Here is a 27,806-nt window from a genome sequence, read left to right as displayed (position 1 = left end):
ATTCAGCCAATGACACCAAATACTCATGACTAATCAGCACACAGAAATTTTATATAAACAAACTAAGAAACAAATAAAATAAAATATGTAGTAGAAAAGTCTTTTTAATGGCAGCAATTTTCATGCTCACTATTATTTTAAACTGTTACGCAACAATAGAGTACAAAGTATCTTTTATGTAATCTTACAAATACCCAACTAACGCTCCAATTTCTAATTATAGCTCATTAAATGAATTCGTGGAACGCGTAAAATCTGTTAACTGCCACAGAAGAAAAATCAGTACAGACGAAAAAAGAGTTGTGAGCAGGATTCTGGAGGCAGAAAGTCACCATAACAGTCGAGAGTAAATACCAGTGAGCAAATTGACTGATAAGCCATTTGACGCATAGTCAGTTTTCCAGTTGATCGTTAGACGCCGTCGTTATTTTCAACGCTCACTAGTTTATGTATATTCATGTAAAATATCACAACGACGCCATACTATAATAAAGATTCAGAATTTTACAAAACAAAAGAGCAGAGGTGAAAAATAAAAGCATAAAAGGAGAGAATACGAAAAAGGTTCAGCTCAAATTTTATTGTGCGTGTGATTAAAGCGTAGCGATAAGCGGCCATTAAAAGCATAACTACTGACCGGTGTAGCCGTGGCCCGAAAGCACAAGCCAGTATTGCTTAGAGACTGTATCTGAAGTGAGTGAATAATTCAAACGCTGGACACGTTGCTGTCAATCAGCCGCACCGACGCATTGACGCAGGCGACAGTGCAAAGGCGTGGACGTGGAGGCGGAGGTGGTGGCGCCGCTGCAATTGGTGCAGGTGGAGTTGCAGGCAGAGGCAGCATTAGTCGCTGGACCGAAATACCATTGGGCATAAACACGCGAAATATGCCACACACAGGTAAATGGAAACTCATATATACTTGCACATGCATTAGGATGGTCAAAAACAAAAACTGTTTTTTTATGCTATCCCCTAAATTTAAACAACTTGTTGTTTATATTCAGTCACTTATTTATCTTACCTAGAAAGTTGTATATTTTTCAAATATTTCAGGGCCCCTACAAAAAATTTTCTACAGTGTATTTTTGTTAATAAAGTACAGGGTATCATTTTCTAGACCACTGAGAAGGAAAATTAAAAGAGGCGACTAATTAACATCTATCTGTAGAAATTTTATAAGAAATCTTCGGAAATGTGCATTGTTTCATAGGAGCTCAGTAGCAAATTTCAAAGCGTTACCCCATGAGTAAATATTGAAAATTTAAAGAAAGATATCTCATTTTTTGAATAAGCTTTAGGGGTAGTATCAGCGGAAACAATTTTTGTTTTTTGTTTTTGCCATCCTAACATACAGACATATATAAATAAAGGGTGATTTTTTAGCTATTATCTTTTTAAACAGTTGGTTTAAACAGCTGACGCACGTTTCGTGTTTTGTTTCACTGTCAAACATCTTCAGTTTGGTCTATAATTTAACCATGAATCGTCTTACAAACGAACAGCGCTTGCAAATCATTGAATTTTATTATACAAATGCGTGTTCTGTTAAGAAAGTTTAAAGTCCAAAAATTGTGTTCAGCGACGAAGCTCATTTTTGGATCAATGGGTACGTAAATAAGCAGAGTTGCCGATTTTAGAGTGAAGATCAGCCAGAAGAATTGCAAGAGCTGTTAATGTATCCAGAAAAGGTCACAGTTTGGTGAGATTTATGGGCTGGAGGTATCATTGGACCGTACTTCTTCGAAGATGATGCGTATCGTAACGTAACTGTGAATGGTGAGCGCTACCGTGAAATGATATCCAACTTTTTTTTTTGCCCAAATTGCAAGAGCTTGACTTGCATGACATGTGGCTTCAGCAAGAGGGTGTCACATGCCACACAGCACAAGTAACAATGGACTTGTTGAAAGGCGAGTTCGGTGAACATTTTATTTCACGTTCGGGACCTGCCAATTGGCCACCCAGATCGTGCGATATAACGCCTTTAGATTATTTTTTGTTGAGCTATGTTAAAGCTCATGTCTATTCAGACAAGCCAGCTTCCATTAACGCATTGGAAGACAACATTTAAGCATTTATATGTGAGATTCCGGCCGAAACATTGGAAAGAGTATGTCAAAATTGGACTAAGCGGATGGACCATTTGAAGCGCAGTCGCTGTCAACATTTGCATGAAATAATCTTCAAACATTAAATTATATTGACTGTACTATCGATTTAAATAAAAATTTCATGCATTTTTCTGCATTTTACGTGTGTTTTTTTCAAAAACTTTCCTATAGCTCTTAAAAATCACCCATTATAAACAAACACAAATTTTAGTTGGTTTGAAATTAGAGTAGTGCTTACATACGAGTATAATGTAAGATAACATTGTGACTTGTGCAAAACTGTAAATTTATAAGTTTTATTTATCGAACTTATCCCTCACTTACCAAACCTTTTCAATAATTTACAACGTCCTCAGCCGAAAGCCTGTGTTGCTAGCGCTGGATTTGCTTGAGGTTACTTGATAATTTATTATTAGGTAAGCTTTGTAAAATAAAAAATAAAATAAAAAGAAATTAAATACGTATATAAATTCATTCTTAGATAGATATTGGTATGAGGCATGCACTTCTACCTGCAAATCCTTTATTTTTATTAAAAAAGTAACAACTTTGTATTAAAAAAAGCCACAGAATAAGTAGTAGTCGAGCTGAAGCTACTTCCCGCAGTAGTGTAGTAGTTCGTATACTAAATTCAGTTATGAAATGTAATAATATTTTCTGGAGTATATTACTCGGAAATTACTCATTTAAATTTTTCCTCAGTTGTCGGTCACCGTCTTTAAACAAATCTAAAGGCTTGAAATCGCATTAATGAAGAAGATATTTCATTGGATCGTTTATCGAAATTATACGATTGCCGAACTATCTCTTCCATAAATTCATTATTTGACCAGCCATACACACACATGTGATGTCAACTTATTGGAAACACTTTTTACTGATGCAAAAAAGATTAGGCTCTTCAATTAATCAAGAAACTTCATTTATTTAATTAGGTTGATATTGTATGGGAAGTGTCTGTATGGAAAATTCGCCGTAATATGGGTGGAGAGATTTCCCATTCCTATGAATTTGTATGGAGCAACTGGTTTAGCTGACTTTGAAATGAAACACTTACAACGGAGATATTTTTTGTGCTTCAACTAAGGTGTAAAGAAAATTTAATATTGAATATTTTGACTCGCATTTACCCACCAAAGTATGTCTATTGTCACTGTCTATTCGGATGATTCTGAGATAGGGAGAACCACCTCGCTAGTGATCCGAAAAAGATCTAACTTATATTGTATGATATATTTAAAAGTATAGAAAAAAGACTGGGAGTTAGTTTTAGAAGGCTTGTTTAGTTTATTTGAAGTTTGCAAATATTCAGAATAATCCATTTTAAAATTTTCTTATAGACATATACATTTTCCACAAAGTTTCAGATCAAGAAAAATAAGCAAACATTTCTACCAACTATTAGTGGCAGTTTGTGAGCCAAAACATGTTTTAAATCATAAAATCATAAAGTAAATACCACATCTAAATCTAAAATATCTATTTTGAATGCCATTAGTTTGATTCATTGTAACCAAGACGCAGCTATTCAAGGTGCTAGTAGAAGTGTGAAAAAAAATTACTTGTATTTTGTGTTTGCACTGGGCTTTCAGATTATGAAAGCAAACTGATTATTTCTAATGCGGAAGAATTCGCTTTGACAGAAATAAGTTATTTTCTGAGTATTGTTAATTGTTGGATAATAAACACAAAATTGTGACTATGCTTTAATTGCTCTAATGTAATTTATTTTATAAATGCATTTGGATGTAAAAGTAAAATATCTAAAGAAATGCCGCAGCTAATGGAGTATACTGCGGTTATTTGCAATATAATTTGTAAGCTTGGTTGGAAAACTTTCCACAAAATTGCACAGAGCCGCTTCTTCTATTATAAATATTTTAATACGTGATGGACCAAGTTACACTCTCATGAAAATATACCAACAAAGTTCTACACAATTCTCAAATTAAAAAGTAAACAAATAAAGTGTAAATGCAACTCTCATTTTGACACTCTCAATGCCATGGCAAATAAAAAAAAAATTAAATCAGATCTTCTACCGATATCAGCTTAAATAATATCGCCTTGGCTATAACTGTTCAGCCGACTTCTGTAAGAATTTTCCAAGCATATTTTTATTTTATTTTCCACTTTATTTTGTAACTTTTAATACAAAATAAATCTTGCTTTTGAATTTTTGAGCTTTTGAGTTTTCTATTCAAGATTTACTATCCTAATAAATGAAATTAAATAAGCAACAAAATATATTTACTTTTATAGCTCCTGATATCCAGATTAAAATTATGTACTCTTTTTAATCCTTTATTACTTCTTTCGTGACTTATAACTTTATGACACCATGGGAAAAAATATGTCATTGTGCCCGTCTTCATCTTCGGTGATCAATTACACCTCTCCTTGCGGTCGAAATCAATATTTAGTCTTCATATTTCCTCCATAAAAATTTAGGTAAAAGTTATAAGCGTTTCATTTGCATATAATATATTTAAAGACTCAAACATGTTCAAATTAAAAAAAAAATTTAGAATAAATAAATTCGAAAAATTCAAAAATTAAATTATTGAATTAAATTAAATTAATTTGTTCAAAAAAATTTATTCCGCATTTTTATCGAAAGTACGGAGGAAATTCTTTACAGAACAAATTTATTTTGTTTTGTATTAGACCGACAAAAATTGGCTTAAAATTCAAACAAAAAACACGTGAATAAAAAAAATAAAAAATATTAGCTCCCTTATCTCGACAAACATTCAAAATATCCCCTTTCCTTCTTTTGGTTGCTTAATAGTGTGGTATGTGCACATAATTCCACGTAAATCGAAGCGATGAAGTTCAAATTTTTTGAAAATGAAATAAAAATTTAAAGTTTACATTTATTAATTATTTTGAATTTAGTTTAATTATTAATTGCTATTTGCAAATTTTCACAAAAAACTTCAAAGTGCTCCAGAAATTTCGAGAACACACCCGCCGGCAGGCAATGGCAAACCTCCGAGTGTATCTCTGCCATGAAAAAGCTCCTCATAAAAATATCTGCCGTTCGGAGACGGCTTGAAACTGTAGGTTCCTCCATTTGTTGAACAACATCTAGACGCACGCCACAAATAGGAGGAGGAGCTCGGCCAAACACCCAAAAAGGTGTACGCGCCAATTATATATATATGTTTATATATATATTGCTCCGGCCAAATCCTCCAAAGCGGTTTCTGAAAAATTCCAGAGTGGTATTATCATTCAAAGTCGCGAGCATCAACTCCGGATTTCGGTAGTGATTTTTACTAATTTCCCAACGCAGCTCGTTCAAGATCTTCACCATGGCAAAACTCGATGACGTTTGACAAGGTCAGATCTTAAATAAAAATTAAGTGTGTGTGTGCATTTAAACCCCAAATCGTTTGGTCCGTACCTAAAACCCTGTTAAATTACCTGATTTAAGAAAATAATAAGTGGCCGCTTTCAGCTTTCCAATTAAATGTTAACAAAATCATTTAAATTTCAATTAATAAAAGTTAAATTATTCGGATATTTTGTAAGCAAAATCCACCATGCCAAATCGCATTTCAACAAATAATTCAACAAGTTTGTGTCTTAACTCTTTCATTTGCTACGCATCATTGTGGACTATGAAACAACCATCAATTCGGTAATTGCCAGCAGCTTCCAAAGAGAAACACAAATAAGCATGAAATACAAAACTTGTTGTGTTTTATGCCACCATTTGTTGTTGTTGCATTTGAACAGGTGCTCTCGTTGTTGTTGTTGATCTGTGATTTGAATTTGTGAGGCGCACAAAATTAGAATTGAAATTTGAAACTTGCGCCGTTTTCTGGTTGATTTAATGATAATTAAAATCGACTAAATTAAAAATTAAACATTTTAACTCTTTTTCTTTGCTTTCTTTGATATATTTTTCTGGTATACAGAGTGTTTAGAGGGAGAGAGACTTTGCTTTATTTTAAGCATCGCGCTTGGGGCCACCAGCGTAGTTAGGCATCCAAGTACTTGACACGGTTCTAATTTGTTAGTTATCACTTTCAGGAAGAAGGGAGAAAGTAGCATACAAAGTTGTTTTGTGTTGAGTCGAAGTATTTAGTTGATGGCTTGATGGATTGATTGATCGATTGTGTTTGAAACATAAAAGTTCCAAAATAAAATAAATTAACACACATATGATATTATATTTCTTGCTTTCAAATGATGCTAGTTTTAGAACTGCATCGGGAATTTATTTACTTATTTTATTAGTAAACCTGTTTATATTCTCGACATAATTTAGTTACCTGCATTTTATGCGTCGATAAGTAACACTAACTTAGAAATTTGGATATCAATGTCTCAAAATTTATTGAGCTTTGCAGCTGGGGGGACTTTTATAGGGGACAGCGAAATGCAAAGCATGATTGCAGTATATGAACAGTGGACACTTTTGATTTAATGCACCATAACCAATTTGAGAGGTACAAAGATGAGTGATAACCTAAATGCGCAGGCCGCTGCTACTTGCAAGAGAGTTGTTTCGTTGGATTCCAAGTCTGACATTATTATCGGTGTTAATGCTAGCTCTTAGATAAATTAAGTCTTTCACAACCTCGAAATCATAACTCTCAGCTGTGACGTGGGTGTCGATACCCGAGTGCGCCGACTGTTTGTTTGGTGTGATGACAGGAATCACTTCATTTTGTCCTCGTTCACCACCAGACCAATTCGTTTGCTTCTTTATCCTTATTCCAAAGCTTTTGGTATTGGATAATTGCTTTTTGATATTATAAAATCAATTTTCTCAACATTAAGCTAACAAATGCGCCTTTTCCCTGGTTGCAAGATACCCATCTTAACCTTAGGGTTACTTAATACACGCATAAGTAACTAACAACCTACAAAAAATACACCTTTCCTTCAGATCAATCACTCTTTATTTATTCAAGACCAAATTTGTATATACTTTTAGTCCAGCTTTTGCCTGTAAACTAGAGTTTATTTATTTATTTGCAATATTTCCTCGAGCAATGTGTTTTAAAACATTAGTATTATCGCTTTATGATAGCTCAAATGAATGATAAAAGCTCTCTGTTTTAATGTTTCCAAGTAGCGTGACTAATTTAATTTTATTGTGTATTACGTAAACGTTTCAATCTTCTGTTTAATTATAACTAGTATTCATTCGACCTAACTATTAGTTGAAATAAAATACCAGCTGCCTCCACGCGTGACTCTGCTCGTTTAAAAACTGGTTACGAGTGACTTAAAATATTTGATTAATTTTTTACAAAATCTTTGGCAACATGGGTACTTTGTGAGTTCATTCGCTTGCAAAGTAAGTAGAAAGGAGTAAGCTTTTGATTTTTTTCATCAACGGCATGTCGCTGGGAGTTTTCATGTCTATGTCTTATTTACATTTTTTTACCTCTTGACTATCAAGAAATTGTTAACTTATTAGTGACATAGGCCAACAAATTAGACTTTTGTAATATAGCAATTGGGCGACCGAATGCATTGGTGCCAGACTACCATTCGAAAGTGCGTAGATTCGAATCCTCGCGCATATAACACCACAATGACAGAAAAAGTTGTTTCTAACAGTGGCCGCCCCTCGGCAAGCAATAACAAGCCAACGAGTGTATCTGCCTTTCGGAGACGACTTAAAAGCTCTCGGTCCCACCATTTGTCCATTTGAGGAACAACATCTCGACGCACGCCACAAATAGAAGGAAGAGCTCGACCAAACATCCAAAAAGAGAGTAAGCGCCAATTATATATTATATATGTTATATAGAATAGAGGAGTTTATGCTAATCACTTTTGCTTAACAAAGTAGTAGTTCAGTAAAATTAACTTCATTTAATTAAAATAGTTCGAGGGTTGACGAACAGGATTTACTTATATCCGGCCAAAGACTGTCACTTCAGCAGTATTCTTTAAAATATTTTTTTTGGATTTTATAACAACAATAACAGCAACAACAAATATAATGATAAGAATAATAGCAATAATGCCAGCAGCAACAACAACAGGGTCACAATTTGTATCTGTATCGCAAGTATAAAATCTCAATTAACCAGATTTTTGATGTCTGGAGAAAAGGGTTTTTTGTATAAAAGGTTAATCACTTTATACCTGCATTTCGATTCGACACCATTCTTTTTTCTCAACATATATTTTTTAGATTTTCGAACTTTATGACGCCTACGGCAAAAATATTACAAAAATAGGCAAACGTGAAAACTTCCGTGGAAAAATTACAAAAGGTAAAAAAATTACAAAGGGTTTCAAAAAAAAAAAAACAAAAATGATAGCTGTCGCTTCTCATAAAATCGTAAAAAAACTATATAAAATTATGCAGTACTCCAGTTTTTGGGCATCAAAGAACGCCATGTAGTCATACAGTAATCAACTGTAAATATACTTATTTATACAGGGGGCACCATTTCAACGATTACGAAGACTTTTCGATCACATTCTGTGGTTGATTCCATAATGAAAGAAATCTTAAAGCCGGAATCCTACTTGAACTCTCTAAGAGTGGCAGCCGTTTTTATTTTCATCTTGCTCATCTCACTATGGATGTGTGTCTAAAAATACTATATTCTTTGAGGCATGAGTCCAATACTGACAAAAATATTCGAAAGCCAATAAAATTATCTGCTAGATAACTTCCAAAATTGCTTTTTCAGACACTTAAACGCGAGAATAAAGTTGAACATGAGTTTTTATGAGAAGCTTTTTCTTGGCAGTGGGTCTAACAAAGCTTAATTTTTTAAAAACCTCTGCATTTATATTCTCTCGAATAATTTCACATTAATATCCAAAAGCTTAAATAGTTTCCAAATATTTTTTTCCTCAATTTGTTCACGCCTCCACCGGTTACTGCATACCAATCAGCTTCACCCTCACCAACTTACGGCAAGGTGTTAACTTTATGTTTCCCTTACGTTTGCAAAATAAAATTCGAATTTATTGTTTTTGCCCTTTAAGATCAAACGGAAGACGCGAAAACATGAACCCCCTTGAAATTTGCTTTCACGGTTATTAGTTTTATTGATGCGAAGCGCATTCTTCTTGTCATTACTACACCAACTGAGGTATACGAGTAGTTTTGTTTCTCCCAAATTCCAATAATTTTTTTATTGTATTTGTAATTTTTGTTTGCCGCATTTTTTGTTGTTATTGCGAGCAGCTTGTAGTTAGTCAATATACAGCAGCAGAGAGCTACACGGATCATAGATCGGTTAGTTGGTTGTGAGCTTGTGCGAGTAATAAAATTCACCGTTCACATAAACGCCAACAAAAGTGAATATGCCGGGTACCCCTGTGCCCAATGATCAATGTCCAGTCGGCCGCCAGCCATAACATATATTGCTACAGTAATAAAAATTGCACGAACTGAAAACTTGAACTGTGCACGATGTGGTAGTGTTAGTGTTGATGCATTGCGCTTATTGTTGTTGCATTTTTCGTTTAACGATCGTGAGTATCTTCGCACTTAACGAAATACAAAAAAACAATATTATAATACTGGTACGTACAACAGAGAACGAGGGAAGATCTTAAAAAATAGCTCGTGCGAACAAACTGTATGATACAACAAAATGATGCATAAAAAACAACTCGTAATGATGAATACGCAAGTAGCGGAGCAGAAAAAAGTTAAAACTAAAACGAGTAAATAGTACCGTAAAACTCCAAATTGCGACAGGAAGTATTTATGTGACTTCACACCAAGCGAGCACTCCTCTTCTGCTCACTTCAAGTAACCCCCTTCGTGATTCGCGTCTTTCGTTTCACCAGCTACTCGTTCATTGCGCTTGATCGCTGTCGCAGTAGAATTAACCTCTAGAGTGTTACAGACATCCGTAAATAAATAGTTGAACTTTTACAACGTGACGCATTGGGGGGTTGAACGCATTTTGCAATGCTACTGTATGTAATACGCTGGCTTAGGCTTGCCTGCAGGAGACCTAAAATTTAACGAACTCACAACTGGGGTCATTTCAGGTGAGTGATCGTAAAAATATATTGAAAAACTACACAGGCACGCACCTTTGAACGACTGAGTAGAAGTTCTGTGCAAGTACAGTAGAAGTTATTACACTTCAAGGAAATAACTAAGTTTAAAGCTTCTTTGTACACCTACAAAATAGTGGTACAAAGTATTGAAAGCTGTATAGTGTGGGACTTGCCTCTCCGCACTAAAAGCCCACCCCTGCTCCGTTTACCTACTTCCGGGAAACTACCGTACCGTACTATACCGTATTAATTCGCGGAGGGGGAGCGGCGTATTGCCTTTCTACGAAAACTTGCGGAGCTGTTCCACGCGCCACACTTTGTGGTGGAGTAAGCAACGGTAAATTTTTCTATTGATTCCAGCAGGTTTTCTTCCTTCCAAACTTCGGACAGCCAAAGAAATAATGTTCGGTGTCTTCTTCAAAATCGTCGGCACAGAAGGTGCATTAAGAATCGTCCTTATGCATAAATCCTGTCAGTACTTTGGTCAGTTAGAAGTTCACTTCCCCATGTGTTCTGCCTACCCACGTCTTTATCGAAGGAGTCAGACGATTGTCCAACGACCGCTAGATGCGCAGTCCCATTGCTCTTGCCATAGAATGTAACATCTTTGTAAAAGTTTCGAGTTATTCAAGTATGTATGTAAATATAATTTTGATGTTAATTTTATTTAGAACGTTTTATCATACAAATGCTATTTATATTGAGGTACTACAGGTAGGGTTGGTTACTTAAAGTGGTGATTCTGCCAGAATGCAACTAGCGCGTCCGCATCATTTTGTTACCACATCCTCGTCTCTTTTTTCTCCGGCTGTTTACAACTGTGACAGTATATATTGTGAGGGATACCCATTTTGGCTGCTTGTTCGCCGATAGAGCAAAAGCCAGTTATGACTGCCGTTAGTATCCAGGCGTCCCTTCGTTTCATGCTTATTAATGCCGACGATTGCTTTAGGTTGTAGGTGGGCCATAACGTTCTGCTAATTTTGCATTTCGTCTGGTCTTTCCACCTATAATCCGCGATTCGGAGGTATTTTTGGGAAATTGTACTCTTGACTGCACCTAATGGGGTGAATACTGATTCTGTGAGAGCGTTATTCATGGCAGATGGGAGATCTTGCAAGTTCATCTGCTTTTTCGTTACCTTCAATGTTCCGATGTCCCGGGACCCAGATTAAGGTAAATTTATGGTTTTCACTCAAGATGGTGAGGCTTTTCCTACTTTGCTCCACCACTTTAGAGGTTGTATATAGTAGCTGAACCCAGTGCCTGGGTCATAATTCAAATGCTTGATGATAGTAACACTAACATTTGTGGAACAACATCAAGACGCACACCACAAATAGGAGGAAGAGCTCGGCCAAACACTCAAAAAGGGTGTACGCGCCAATTATATACTCGTATATATATATATATATATATATATATCTTAAACAAATTATTTGAATACCTACTACGATTTTGTTCATATAATATAAATATATACCCTGTTGCGCAATTATAAACGCTATTTTTTATAAAGATATAGTTCATGTTATAACAAAAACCATATATTGCAAAGTTTCAAATCTTGTATATAATTTTTAAAATTTCATAAAAACTTTTAACATTCTTCCATGCAAAAAATTCGTGCATGTACTTTGGCAAAAAAGGCAGGCTCAAGCCACAGGTCGTTCTCTGGATGTAAAAACATAGTAATAAATAAATAAATACTTGGCGCGTACACTTCAGTTAGGTGTTTGGCCGAGCTCCTCCTCCTATTTGTGGTGTGCGCCAATTTTAAGGTACTCGTACGGATGCCCGGTTTGATCGGAAGATCTTCAGAAGGGCTATAATATCACTAAACGGGGGAGGGTTAAAAGGACTGCTTGTACATATTGGCATCAGTGGAACATGTAGAATTCATTCCTGCCCTGCGTTTAATGTCGTTTTGTACTTTTTTTTGCATCGCTGCTCAAAGTGCAATGAAATTAATAAAAACTTTATGAAATTCATAAGAAAATAAATTTGAACATTCACAAAAAAAAATTTGTTTTGTGATTCATGCTTGAAAACTCCACATAATACTTACTTTATATGAAGAAAAAGAAAAACGTGCGTTTTTGGCCGGGATCCCTACAAAATGCTGTATATCAAAATTCTTTTCGTACGAAATACTGTAAATTAACGTAACAAAATTCTGCAGTCACAAAATTCTTTATTTACAGAATTCTGTATTTACAAAATTCTGTAAAAACAAAATTCTGTACTGTCTTAAAAAAATTCTGTATTGACAAAATTCTGTATTGAAAAAATTTTGTGTTGACAAAAGTCAACGAAAAAAGGAGTTCTTCGAAAAAATACGGTGGATTGCGTAGCCGGAGTCGGACTGATGAGGGTTATTTTTTTGAAGCGCGGCCGAAGGCCGCCCACGCGAATAGGAATTCTACGCAAAAATACGGTGGATTCTATCGAAACTGAAGAAAAAAAGTGCGCACTTTTTTATAAAATTTGTTGAATTTCTTATCATTCACTTACAGCATTTTGTCAATACAGAATTTTGTCAATACAAAATTTCGTCAATACAGAATTTCGTCAATACAGCATTTCGGCAATACAGAATATTTTTTACAGAATTTTGAAATACAGAATTTCGTATACAGCATTTTGTAAACAGAATATTGTATCATACAGCATTACGTACCCAACCCTTTTTGGCCTACTTCAACTTATAAGCATTTTTTGCAAAACAAAAAAAAATAGTTTTTTAAGAAAAACTTAAAACAAAATCTGTGAAGCTTCTGCGAATCGCGCTTTGAAAAAGCGCTGGGGAGAGAAGTGTTTCAAGAAGGGATTAAAGGATATTATTATTCCTGTAGATTAAACAGTTAAGGGCACCTTCAAATGTAGGTATTGTATTTGTATTAATTTGTTTGCTTATCCAAAGAAGTCAAAAGTTTCAAGGAAAAAATCTTATCAATAAAATTGTTTTTCATTGGCTTTTTTAGTTTAAAATTCAAATTGCATAAGAAAAAAATAGTATCAATTCGAAATGAAATTTCTTGATTCCTAGTAGTATTTACAAAATAACTTGAAAATAAACATAAAAAATATAAGCCAGTACAATTTAAAGTAGAAAGTTTCTGCTGGCAATGAAATTTTGATAATTCGCTGATAAGTATGACGTGACATATGACACGAGTCATGAATCGTTCGCAATTAACGCGCTTTCCCAGTTTTTTCAAGCGGCATGCCATTGCTCCCGGTTTTACTGTAACTGCCCCAGCATTGTGAACTCGTGCTACCGCTACTGTGTCAGAGTCGAAATGTCAGATTTTTATCGCAACACATTTCAAACTATTGCCATATTTTATATTCATTTAAATAACGGTTAGAACGATTATTTTCCTACGGAAAATTATTATTATTGTCACGGCGACAATATCGTTAATTGATTTATCAGTTTCCAAATCAGTGGGTAATTATTTAAAAATTAGTTGGTATTTAAGAGGTTATCAACATAAAGCGTTATTAGCTGCTCTCGGCGCATTATTGCCAGTGCGTGTTTTATCTACGTAAACAATCTGTAATTTATTTTTCTCATTTTTTTTTTTATATACAAATTTACTATCGTGCTTACACAATTTTTTTCTATTGCTTATCGCTTGCGCAATCACTTCCTTAATCTGGCATGAAAAAAATTAGCTTATCGCTGACGTTCGTTCGCTACCGCAAAGCAATCGCACAGGTACGTGAATTTGTGAAAAATTACCCATAATCAATTACAACTTTCGGTACGTCGCACAGTGCTTCGGCTCGACTATGAAGGGTAGGTCGAAACAGTTATATTGACAGTGGATAGGATTAACCTGTTTACCTTGGGGAGAGAAAAGTAAAAGTCGTTTGCACGTCATTTACTCGCCACCTTCTCCACCGCCACCGATACATTTCCAAATAATCTATTTCGCTATTTCGATAATCAGTTTAGCTGCGTTTGGAAGTGAGGATTCAATACCAAGTAATATTTTTTCAACTCTAATAAATTCTTTGAGTGTCATGGATTTTTTACGTGAAGGTATTTATATATATCAAAAAGTTTCCGGAATATATTCAGAAAATTCAAAATACAAGTTGATTCCGCAAATGTGATATTATCGGCTTCAATGTACTCCTTATCAACTGCAGAGCACCAGCCAGTGTTTGATCCAGCCCACGACAAATATCTGGAACTATATTTTCGGTATAGCCATCAGAGTTGTATTCGATTCTTACATTACTTCCTTTCGGCTGTTAAAACGCGTTCCCGTAGTGGTCTGTTTTTGACTCGATCAAGCAGGGAGCCAAATCAGGTGAATTCAAAGGCTTTTGGATATTATTCGTTTCGTTCTTATTCGAAAATTCTGAGTTAACCATGGCACTGTGCGACGGTTGTGGGTTTCACACAAATCCTCTCTTTTTTCGCGAATTGCTTCACGTAAAATGTCCTAAAGCGCAAATAATAATTCTTATTAGCTGTCTGATCTTCAAGCGAAAATTCGTGTTGTACAATGCCGTTGTAATGCATAAAAACTGTGAGCATCGTTTTCAAGGTTTTTGATTGAAAACGACGTGGTTTTTGGGTCTTGCTTCTTCACTCACTCGCACATGTCTGGATTACGTGTCGCACTCGTAAACCCACGTTTTGTCTGCAAATGATGGTTTCGATGAATGTTGGGTCGGGTCTGTTTTGGTTTGAAATTCAGATCCTTTGGAACAAACTTTACAGCAAACCCAAATCATTAACTACCACGCCATGTATAGATTCACAAGCAAACTCAAGTCCTCAAGTCCACCTCTCTGTTGGTAAATGTGCGGTTATTGATCAACTTTTTTTCCACTTTAATGATGTTTTCATAAGTTTTTGATTTAATGATGTTTGGTGGACTCACGATCTCTTCTGAATCGTTCAGACCACTCGCAAACGACTGTTTTCTTTAAAGTATCAATTGAAATTCTACCTATAAATACAACAAAGTATTTGTCCAACTCCTAAGCTTCGTTCTATCGGAGTATATAAGTAAAGGGTGTTTTTTTAGAGGTTAGGTTTTCAAGTTGGCACTACTTTTTTCGTAGATGGTCTTTTTGATAGCTGTCACTTGATTTATGCTCAGTTTGGTTTGCCATTTCATAATAAATAGACTTACACCTGAACAACGTTTGCAAATCGTGCAAATTTATTACGAAAATAATGGTTCGGTTCGCGCGACGCATCGAAGAAAATTTTGTTCAGCGATGAAGCTCACTTTTGGTTGAATGGGTATGTCAATAAGCAAAATTGTCGCATTTGGAGTGAACATAATCCACAAGCCATTGCTGAGACGCCGTTACATCCTCAAAAAGTCACTGTTTGGTGTGATCTATGGGCAGAGGGAATCATTGGTACATATTTCTTTAAAAATGAAGCCGGCCATAATGTTACAGTCAATGGAGAGCGCTATAGAGCCATGATTAATGACTTTTTCGTGCCTGAATTGGACGATGTTGATGTGGACGACCTTTGGTTCCAACAAGACGGCGCTACATGCCATACAGCCAACGCAACAATCGATTTATTGAAGGAAACTTTTGGTGAGCGCATTATCTCGCGCCGTGGACCTGTGGCGTGGCCTTCAAGATCGTGCGATATAACACCGCTGGACTATTTCTTGTGGGGCGATGTGAAGTCGCTTGTCTACGCAGATAAGCCCGAGACGATTGACGTCTTGGAAGAGAATATTCGGCGCGTTATTGCTGACATACGGCCCCAATTGCTGCAAAAAGTGGTCGAAAATTGGGCCTCTCGGCTGGAATTTATTCGAGCCAGCCGCGGCGGCCACTTGCCCGAAGTCATTTTTAAAACATAATGGCAAACCCTTATCTTTATAATAAAGCTAAATTCTTGGCCATAACATTAAATTATATACGTTTTATTTCATCTTGAAAACCTAACCTCTAAAAAAACACCCTTTATATTAGTAGAAAGCGGACACCAAAAAGTAATATTTGGTTTTTTATCCAACCATAGCCAATGAAGATATTCATACGCCAAAACTGTTTGAAACATCTAAACTTCATTTTAATGGCTATTCGCTATGTACTACAGAAAAAGCTAAGTGATTTTTGATTAATTTTGACTTTTCCCCACCGTTCTTCATTTAGTCAAAATGCTGTGCGTCGCAATATTCAGAAAAAAAAAAAAAGTGCAATTCAACACTTTCCACGTTTTTTAAACAAAATTAGTTTTTCGTTTTTTGATGGATAGATTTCAAGTAATATTTTAAAGCTAGTATGTACAAGTATATGTAGATATATGTAAATGTATATATTGTGTGTAGATTTGTTGGTTTTTTCTAACTTTCATCTCTTTGTTATTTTATTTTATCTTCACAGGTCAGGCTGGCGTTAACCAACTGGGTGGCGTTTTTGTCAATGGCCGGCCATTGCCTGACTGTGTGCGCCGCCGCATTGTCGAGTTGGCACTTTGCGGTGTTCGTCCGTGCGACATATCGCGGCAATTACTGGTCTCGCATGGTAAGTAGATGGGATTGTTTAAATTCTGGTCTAATTATATTTAAGTGTATGAGGATCTTAACATATATTAATATAGCAATGGAAAGTGGGTAGCAATATATATCGGCTGTTTTTTAGCTGCATGAGAACTATGATATCAGTAACTATAGGTTGACGGTTGAGAACGGCTAACTGTGCTGACATTTCTGTTCACTAAGGTTTGGCAAGTCATCATGAATCATTAAACGCCAGAACAACGCTTCCAAATTGTGGAGATTTACTTAGAAAAAAAATAAGTGGACCATATAACTCGTAGCCGCAGCGAATATGTGCCTGATATCATATTCAAAATATTAATGAAATGAAATTATCGACCACCTTATAAAAAAAAATTCAGTCCAACAATATATGTTAAGTTCTCAGCCTTTCAAAAAAACACCCGATACTTTCGATGACTCTTCTGGTATCCATCAGGCAATATTCCCGGTCCATTGCTTATCATCATCTATAATAATGATGTATCTGAATGCTTAAAATTTTTTGAAACCTCTTTTATATGCAGGTGATTTGAAGTTTTTTAAATCAATTTCAAGACTTTCTGACTCGTGTAAGCTCTAATCAGATTTCAATAAAGTTGCAGCTGGGTCTAAGTCTGTTTTTGGTGTAACTTTTTTTTAAAACCTCTTATTTCTCAGACATTGATAGTAAATAATTTCCAAATCATAGTCTATACTTGCCTTCATCTGGTGCTTTGGTTCAGATTTTACGGATCCATATTTGCTAAAGTTACTATAATATTTGCCTCACTTGTACAATCTATATATATGGCCACATTAATCAACTTGAACAAATTCAAGAGCATTTTCTTTCTTCGCTTAATTTTGTTGATCCGATTCCTTCGTTAGATGCAAGATGTGTCTTACTCAATTTGAAATTTTCATGCAATAGAATGAACATTCATTCACACTGCTTTGTCTTTGATATCAGAAGTGGTTTAATTGACTGTACTCTGTTTTTAGAGCCCATTTATTTTTACATTTCACAAAAAAACTGCTGAGCAATGATTTATTCTTTCTGGTGTGGGTTGGAACGATTTATGCCCCGAAAGATAGAAGACTCAAGAATTTAATAAAATTTCCAATTCTCTTGCTTTTGCTTTTCATTTTCTAAGCAAATTTTCGAATAGGTACTTAAATATAAAAATATGAACTCTTATTGGCTAGGTATAGTATTTATGTTGTATAGTCAGTAAGAAATCATGTTGATTCTTCTTCTTCTTTCCAGATTTACCAAGAGTAAATAAATAAATAACGCATGCTGGACTGTCACATCTTCTTTTTTATCCCTACATCTTTTCAATAGCCATTCTATTCGAGCCCAGCTACGCGACCTCAGGTGTGGATTTTGTTAGCTCAGTGATTGATTGTAAAAAGTCTTTCAAAAGGACGCTTAAGGTGTCAGTAGTCGATAATTCCTAGACGGTACTTCTTTTATATAACTTTTGTCAGGTAGACAGATGTAGAATATCACATTATTGGAGTTTATTATGAAAATGGTCGATCTTTAAGAACTATATGTCTAAAAACTCGTGTTGTTTTGTGTGGAAATCATCATCCAAATGAGTCTAGAATTCAAAGGTTGTTGAAAAATTAATGACTTTACCATTGAAGATGCTAGAGGTAAATACTATTGCTTATCAAACTTAACGAGGATGAGTTGTTTTCCTCGTTTGGGGTAATTAGGGCACCCTCTCTGGCTATCTCATTGACAGCTTTGTTTTTTTCACTTCCTTGGCGGATTAAGAACCAAATTAGGTCTATCAAGAACTGGTTGCAAACACCATGCTTAACTGCAAACACCATGCTTAATGCACCGCTTAACTGAGAAATTGGGCATTTAGCTCCATGAAATACAATTTTTTTAATGAATTTAATGGTGTTGGGATCGAACTAAACAAGAAAGGAATAATACAGTTCAAGTTAAAAATTAATATTTTCTAGTGTTATTTATTAGCTAAGCGATTTCAATTAAAATTATAATATATATAAAAAGAATACCGAATATTCTAAAAAATACTTATTCTTACTTTCTTTTTGTTACTTAATCTCTGTGAACAGGTTGTGTTTCGAAAATATTGACGCGCTTCTATGAGACTGGTTCTATACGACCGGGATCGATTGGTGGCAGCAAAACCAAGGTAAGCACCAAATTGTTGAAAAATTTCATGGAAAATTCATTCATTACATATCATCACGCACAATCACACACTCACGCATTCATTGAAACATACATTCATGTATATTTGACCCACCTGCATTTTCATTAGCCCGACGCAAATATTGATTCGAAATTTTAGTGGCTGCCTGTCGAGTGCTGATAAATGTTGTTACCTGACTGGGATGACAACACTTACAAATCACTCCACGGACAAGTTAATGTGCAAAGTATTTTATATTTATTTACATTTGAACGCATTGACATGGCATACCACACACACACATATCGATATTCAAACGCATGTATTTAGAATGTCGAACATTTAGTAGCTGCCATAAAGCGCGGAGATTCTACGCCGTGAGCGCTCAAGTGTTAGTTGCGCGCGTCATAGGCACACCTACACCCATCCTACCAAAATAGTGTCGCCTCCATCCTCGACCACCGCCAGCCAAGCGTATAACCACTACTACCATCATAAACTGTTTTTTTGTTTTGTTTTGTTTTTCATGTACTCCATAACTGTTACAAATCAATCTCGTTTATTAAACGCGATAACGTTCTGCAATTAGCAGGCGAATCCTGTTCACCAGCTGCGCTTGAGCGTTTCAGTTCACACGCCCGCTTCAAGTACGCTTACGCGGTTCAAACAACAATAAACAAATAATACACCACTGCACCACTGCACACGCACACACACTTGTGCTCGGCGAGTGTGTAAATTATGACAGGCGTAATCTCCACGAAGCGCACCATTTATGATCGTGTCACTCGCACTTAGCTACTGTTTTGCTACCTGTAATCTGACAACGCTCTGATAAACTAATAATTATATGTACTTGGCAACGCCAAAGGCCGCAGTGAACTACTACATACGAGTGCGTACAATGAGAACGGAGCAACCGCGACCTATAATGGCAACAATGTATGTATGCAGTTGTGAGTGACTTTGTCAAAGATTTACCCTCGCTTAATTATGCAGTGGATTATTAACTGATTACGTAGTGTGATGAGGTAATTCGCTGATTTTTTCATAAACTCGTATATCGCCAAATGTCCGTATAGTAAATGCAAGCGAAATTTTTTAGATAACTGAGTAGGTGGTAATAAAAATCGTTTTTAACATTGTAACATAAAATAATTAAGAATATTCTAGTTACATCGCCTGAGGATGTGAGAGACGAGATCCATAGTGTTAACTGAAAATGTTCGAAATTTAGCATTTGAAATTTAGTTATAGCTCTCTTGTTAGTCCAATTAGTTCTTAAAAAATTATGCTGAATATCCACCAGTTAGCCACCTTATAACGAATTGGTTGAAATTGTGAGTGCTCCTTTAGGTGAACTTTTTGAGCGGAACAATGAAATGAACCAAAATTCTAAGAAAGGCCGGTTATTAGACGGCCCATTAATTGAATATGTATTTTTTTATTCCAATTACAATACAAAAATAGCGGCTGCGAAAACAGTTAACCATCGACGAAGCCTTTTTTAAGGACGCGCTTCTGGACCAAATGCACCAGCAATTTTAAATTCACGGGGAATACATTTTTTTTTTTAATTATATACAAATATGAAGAAGTTTTGTATACAAAACGGCGCTTTGAAAACAAATTTAAATTTACAGAAAATATAATCATCCAAAAATTAAAAAAATATTGAAAAAGAATCTACGTATTTTTACTTCCGTACAGAATGTAGCTGTTAACAACAGTTAAAACTGCACGTAAATCGTTCCAGATTGGTTCGAGTTATGAATGAGGCTGTATTATATGTAGTTTCAGTAAAATGTGTTACACTTAAAATTTTTGCCGCAATACGCATCGAACAGGGTTGCGCCAAAATTCAATATATAAATATTTGGACATTTTGCCACCCTAATAATTTGAGTAATTATGTTTCGAGATATGAAAATATCTTTGAAGTAAAAAAAAAATTATTATGGGAAATCGTACTGTGAAATGGCTATAAGCCATAAGTAAGCCAGAAATGAGGCAACTTCTCCAATTATAGGACCAGAGCCATTTTGTTGCTTAGGAAATGGTAATTTCTCTTCTCTTGTTCGGGAAGTGTTGTAAAGACAGTGAAGAGCCAATTGCGGTAATTTATCAATGCTCAGCACTGGTGCATAAGCAAGACTAATACCTGAATAAACATATTTTAACAGAAAATGAATTAAAGGGAATTCGGACTGAATCCTTGAAAAGGATACAATAGATCTCCTAGATCGCAGTGCTAAATCCCCTCTTAAGAACAATAATAATAAGATTAATAAGACATAGGGGTCTATAAAGAAAGAAGTCTGGCAAGAGACCCCAAAAGATGCGTTATACTCGTATACCCTGCTTTTTCATGCTCTCTTTACACAACCGGCAATGGAAAAAAACTTACGCGTAAAATTCATCAGATAAGAAACCTTCGGTTGACAGTTACCTTCCATGTTCGCCCAGTTAAGTTGTATTCCTCATGCATTCATATATTATACTATATTGACTGAGCTTCGCCTCCTATTTATGGTGTGCGTCTTGATTTTGTTCCACAAATGAACTTACAGTTTTACGCCGCCTACGAATGACAGATATTCTTTATGAGGAGATTTTTCATGGCAGAAATACACTCGGAGGTTTGTCATTGTCTGCCGAGGGGCAACCGCTGTTAAAACAAATATTTTGTATAATTTTGGTGTTTCGTGCATGGAGACTCGAACCTACGGACTTCTGAATGGTAGTCACGCACCAACCCATTCGTCTACGGCGGCCGCATATTTTTATTGCCGACCTGCATGTTTGGTAAAGCATGAATTAAGGGTATCTGATCAATCATAAAATGTGTCTGCTACCCTAATTAAAAGCGCAACGAAAGGAATTGAGTATTACAGTGTACAACTGGGATTCACACAAAAGCTATTAGAATTCAATAAAGAAAACGCTTTGGTAAACTTTGGTTTTGTAGCCCCATTAATTACACCTTTACTCACATATATGTATATTTGTGCATACGCAGTTGAATAGTCAAATTTGCAGAGAAATCACCGCCACAGTAGCACATTCAATATTTACCCGCCGATTTCTTATTTGCTTTGCGCCGCTACTCCACTCCGCCCTCGAAATAATAATTGAACAAAATGCGCGTTTAACACCTCAATTGAAAGTTGATGATGAATGCATTGTTGTTGCATCGTATTGGGTTATAATACAAGTAAGCACACGTGCATAACTACCACCAAAAAAGGGCACTCGACTAGCGTGTTCAGGTGCAGATAAGCATCGCCAACAATGCGGACAGTGTTGCCTATAATTTCAATGGGGAACTATAACAGTCAGCCTGGCGAGATATAGTAGACAAGTGTCAGGAGGCGTTCAGGGGCGGTTGTGGTTTTGTACTGGCGTGGAGTTGCACTGAGGTAAGCGCGTTGATGAATTTTTAATGAATTGCCTTGTGACACGTAATGGACAAGTAGCCAGGGTGCTGATTGTTGGGGTAGCAAACTAAAATAAAACTCTAGAGCAATTTTGCAGTATTTCATATTCTATAATAAGCTCTACCATGCGTATGTGTGATGTGTTTAGTGTGCGAAATAACGTTGATTTGCAAATATTTGCGCCACTTCCGTTGCTATTCTTCATAAACTCGTTTGAGGCGGGCCCGACCCGGCGCTTGACTTTTGTTGCGCGCTCGATACGGAAATCCTATGTCGGCGGTGGATTTCAAAAGCAATTCTACATAATTTAGCGTGAGTTGCATGCAGCGCACTGCGTGTTGCACATGCATTTAACAATTTACAAGTGCCGTAGACACAATTAAATTTCACGGTATTTAATTGCACATTTTTTGCATAAAAAACACAGGCGGCTCCCCTTCGCATAACCTCATCCTACTTCTTGCAATCTTCACACACAACTTCTACATATCATCTCTTTGTTCTTAATCTATTTTCAGCAAGTGGCCACACCCACCGTTGTCAAGAAGATCATTCGTCTGAAAGAGGAGAACAGCGGCATGTTTGCTTGGGAAATTCGGGAACAGCTCCAACAGCAACGCATCTGCGACCCATCTTCGGTGCCCTCGATCAGCTCCATCAACCGCATTCTGCGCAACAGTGGTCTGTGGACTGATGAGATGACGTCGAGTCAGCAAAATGCTGCTGCCGCCGCTGCAGCCGCACAGCAAATGTCAACTGCCGCGTACGCCACGCAGGCACACATTTATGCGAACAGCGCCGCCGCCGCCGCTGCTGCTGGCAGCAGTAACACCACCGCCGGCTGTCAACCAGGCCCTGAGGGTGCCGGCCTTGCCACAACAACACTCATGCACCGCACATCTCTGCCGCCGCTGACGTCAGCACACCATGCCCATGCTTCCACACATCTCGCCGCCACACATCCACATGTTGCTGCACCGCATGCCCTCAGCTTGCCCGCACAATTCCGCTACAACTCTGCAGCAGCTGCCGCTGCCGCCGCCGCTGCGGCTGTTGCAGCCAATGAGAACGCCAAGGTGAATGCCACTGCAGCATCGCATGAACTGCGTCTCTTGTCGACATCCGCCACTTCTGCGTGCACCGTCGGCGATATGCCCATCAAACCCGCACCGAAACATCCCACCGTGGCGCATATGGCAGCCCTGACCGCCACTGGTGGTAACAACTCAGCACTGGCGCAACTCTCGGCTACCGTTTCCTCAGCGGTGTCGGGCCATCTCAGCGCACAGGATCTCAGCTACACGGCATTGCACAAACATTGGCTCTGGCATCCCTCGCTCCTGTATTATTCGACGCAGCATTCTGCGCAAACCGCCAACCAGTTCTTACCCTATGCGCAAGCTCAGTGTCCAGCGTATTTCCATGCCGGCGGTAGTGGTAGTAGCAGCAGTGGCATGGGCAGCATGCTGAGTACTGAAGGCACTATTGATTTGGTAGCACACAGCGCCGGCGACGCGCTTAGCGATTGTGATTCGGGCAAATCTTCGCCGGCGACTTCGCTAAATGCCGCACCTACCACGGGTTCGTTGAGCGGCAGAGAGTCGACTCACAGTAAAGCCACCAACTGTCGCAAACGCAATCCCTACTCCATTGAGGAGCTTTTAAAAAAGCCCGAGAAGCGATTGCGTTTACATGCTAAAAGTCCGCGCAAAGAGGACGAATCAAGTGGCAGTAGCATCAGTTCGAGTGGCAGTAGTCGGAGTAGCTGCTGCGATGATAGCTGTGATGAGACGCGAAGCCAGCAGACAGAAACGCTGGTCACCGACGATTGCAACGATAATGTGGAAGTGGTGAACTAAGTAGGAAAATGTAATTCGAACAATGAGAAAAGTATTTATTAAAATGGATTATTGATTTATTTATATGAAAGTCGCACTGTAATTAATTGAATTAAAAGTGTAAGTGAAGGCAATTGTATATCTTTAAGATAGTATTGAAATTAATGGGCATTCCATAGTTTAAACAATAATTGTGTAGTTTCGCGCTTCGTTTGTGCTTAATTTTGTGAATGCATTCCCTAATAAAATTAATTTAAATTAATGTGAAATAAATTTATTGAAAATTATTTAGATTTTTTTCTTCACAAGCGGCTTAGTTGCAAGGTCTGTAAGTATACATTTGCGATAATGGGGTTTTCAATAGGTGTGGTCGAACTTCGATAGTGTGTAGTTTATGAGTATACTTATATAGTCTCATATTTAGTTACTTATATAGTCTTATTTTAGTATTATTAATTTAATTTTTAATTCATCTATAGTATTATTTTAAAACATGGCGCTTATTCTGACTAAACTACAACACGTACAGATATGAAATATATATCAAAAGAAAGGTTTAGATGAGCATATTTCCGGAAAATTATAAAAATTAAAATTGGTTAATTTGTTCATGAAATATTTGCGTGTAAAGTTATCAAAATTTTCATATTGATAACAGCGATGACTATGCAAAGCGCGATGACACACAGCATTGTATACATTTGTGTTTTCAATAATTGTTTTGTTTTGTTCTCTTTACTAATAAATATGTATTCATGAACATAGTCCCAACGGGTGCTGCGAATTTTTTTCAAAATTTGGTTGTGATGGCAATAATTGGTATGAATTGACAATTGACTTGAAATTTGTCAATTCACTTAAAACTACGGTAACAGTGCAAATTAGAAAGAGTTTTGGACAGACGCAAAATAGAATTTATTTTAAGAAAAAAGTACATCCATATTTAATTTTAAAATATGCCTAGAGGACGACCAACTGACATTGAAGTGGATTTGATATGCGCACAAACATTAAAAGATCAGCTTAATCGAGAACAAAAACACATTTTTGACGAAGTATGTACAATGTTAAATGATGAGGGCATATCTGTTAAAGCTGTTTTTATTGATGGACCTGGTGGCTCTGGAAAAACATTTCTATATAAAACTCTTACTCACTATATTCGTGGTATTGGAGAAACAGTGATTACCGTAGCTTGGACAGGTATAGCTTCAATTTTGTTGCCAGGCGGGCGAACTGCTCACAGCGTTTTTAAATTTCCCATACCGTTGACTGAATCGTCAGTTTCTTTGGTAAAACCAAACACTAAAGCTGGTCAGGCATTAAAGGCAGTAAAAGCTTTTATTTGGGATGAAGCTAGCATGGTACCTAGCAGAGCTCTGTTGTGTTTAGATCGTCTTTTGCGCGATATTTACCAAAATAAGACGCCTTTTGGTGGGAAAATTAATAGGACTATGGTTAAGTTCGTGCGGTTTTTTTTCGAAATTTGAAACTTTATTGACGTAAAATGGTTACAAATTTAATATTCAAAGTATTGTCCATCGCTTGCTACTACTTTTTCCCATCTTTCTGGCAATTCACGGATTCCCTTTGTGAAAAATTCGGTCGGTTTTGCCGCAATCCACGAATCGATCCATTTTTTGACTTCATCGTAATTACGGAAGTGCTGGTCAGCCAGGCCATGTTGCATCGATCGGAAGAGATAGTAATCGGATGGCGCAAGGTCTGGACTATACGGCGGGTGGGGTAGGACATCCCATTTGAGCGTTTCTAAGTATGTTTTGACCACTTGTGCAACATGTGGCCGAGCATTGTCATGTTGCAAAATAACTTTGTCGTGTCTATCGGCGTATTGCGGCCGTTTTTCTCGCAGTGCTCGGCTCAAACGCATCAATTGTCGTCGGTAGACATCCCCCGTAATCGTTTCATTCGGTTTCAGTAGCTCATAATACACAACACCCAGCTGGTCCCACCAGATACACAGCATAACCTTCAGGCCATGAATATTCTGCGCCGACGTCGATGTTGAAGCATGGCCAGGGTATCCATACGTTGCCCGACGTTTTGGATTGTCGTAATGGACCCACTTTTCATCGCCAGTCACAATTCGATGCAAAAAACCCTTTCTTTTGTGCCGTTGAAGCTGTTGTTCGCATGCCATAAAACGGCGTTCAACGTCTCTTGGCTTCAATTCATACGGCACCCAATGGCCTACCTTTCGGATCATTCCCATGGCTTTTAAACGTTTGGAAATGGTTGATTGATCAACTCCCAAAGTTTTTGCAACCTCTTCTTGCGTTTGAGCCGGATCTTGATCGAGCAATTCCTCCAATTCGGTATCCATGAACTTTGGCGGCGCACCCTCGCGTTCTTCGTCTTCCAAGCCAAAATCACCACTTTTAAAGCGTGCAAACCACTTCTGGCACGTTCGCTCAGCTAGAGCATGCTCACCATAAACTTCCACCAAGATACGATGACTTTCGGCTGCTTTTTTCTTCATATTAAAATAATGAAGAAGAATTCCCCGCAAAAACACATTATTTGGCACGAAATTCGACATTTTCAAGTGTGGTAAAAATATTGTTGTTTACGCTTCAAATAAAAAACTTATACTGACGTTTGTGCCTTACGACAGTAGCTCTCCAATGAATGTTTGGAAATGTGGATCGATGGAATAATAATCAAGTTACGCCATCTGTTGTAAAACCGCAAGGAACTTATTCATAGTCCTATTATTATTCTGGGTGGAGACTTTAGGCAAGTTTTGCCTGTGGTACCGAGAAGTACGCGAACTGGCATAGTTGGTAATTGTTTAAAGCGTTGCTCTTTGTGGAAATTTTTTAAATCATTTAAGCTCACAATCAATATGCATAGTCAAGAACCCGACTATTGTAATTTTCTTTTCCGCATAGGACACGGCGAAGGGCAAGATGAAGTAATTAAAAAATAAAATTACTGATTTAACTGAAAAAAATTTTAAAAATGGTATATGCATAAGTTCTTACATATTACATATGAATAAAAATATACACTTTTCTAATCATCATAACTTTTAATATATAAAAGCGTCACATATGCTGTTTACTTTCCGTGGGGAAAAAGCCCACCCGATTTTCGGGGGTTACATACTAATTAAATATTTAATTTAAATAATGTACAAAATATTTTAATTTAACTCATTTCTTTTCCCACTCTCGAATGAGCTGTAATTAAGATTATTTGGAGGAGTTTTTTTTTATTTTATGGAAAAAGCATTAGGAGAAGAACTCTGAATTGGAAAGGATTTGTGACTCTATAACTAGGTAAATCTGCATCGGAACGAAGTTCAAAGTTAGACTTCTAAATCGAAAATTGTGTATCTTCAATCACAACCTGTTACATAAAATAAAACATGGATAAGGGAGTGCTTTGAATATCGTACCAAACTTTACTTGTGCCAGAAAAAGTGTCGATGAATTCGAAAAGTGCATTGAAAGTTTCCTGATTAGCTATCAAAGCAGCCATGAAACCGATACCCTTCAGCTTGTGGTAGGAAACATAACAATTATGCTGGGCTGGATACCTGACCATTGCGGAATCGGTGGCAATAAGATCGACAATGAACTAGCCAGAGAAAATCGGCAAACGCCTTTATGCTGGTAATCTGACAGATTTATAACGGCTGGGTCTGTCAACTGAGAGAGTAGTGCTTCCCGGTGAACAACACGAT

The 27,806-nt window shown here is 36.9% G+C and overlaps 1 protein-coding gene across 1 annotated transcript; it reads left to right on the top strand.

The window, feature by feature from the left end:
- Window positions 1–793: 793 nt before the first annotated feature.
- LOC129245304 (paired box pox-neuro protein-like) lies at window positions 794–24,186 on the top strand. Its single transcript, XM_054883385.1, is given in 6 exon segments — window positions 794–900; window positions 16,506–16,646; window positions 18,743–18,822; window positions 22,778–23,052; window positions 23,054–23,146; window positions 23,401–24,186. Coding segments are annotated over 6 exon segments (1,320 nt in total). The 5' UTR covers window positions 794–887; the 3' UTR covers window positions 24,119–24,186.
- Window positions 24,187–27,806: the final 3,620 nt, after the last annotated feature.

The sequence above is a fragment of the Anastrepha obliqua genome, chromosome 4 (genome assembly GCF_027943255.1).
Source record: "Anastrepha obliqua isolate idAnaObli1 chromosome 4, idAnaObli1_1.0, whole genome shotgun sequence".
Lineage (NCBI taxonomy): Eukaryota > Metazoa > Arthropoda > Insecta > Diptera > Tephritidae > Anastrepha > Anastrepha obliqua.
This window is presented reverse-complemented; position numbering and strand designations above follow the sequence as displayed.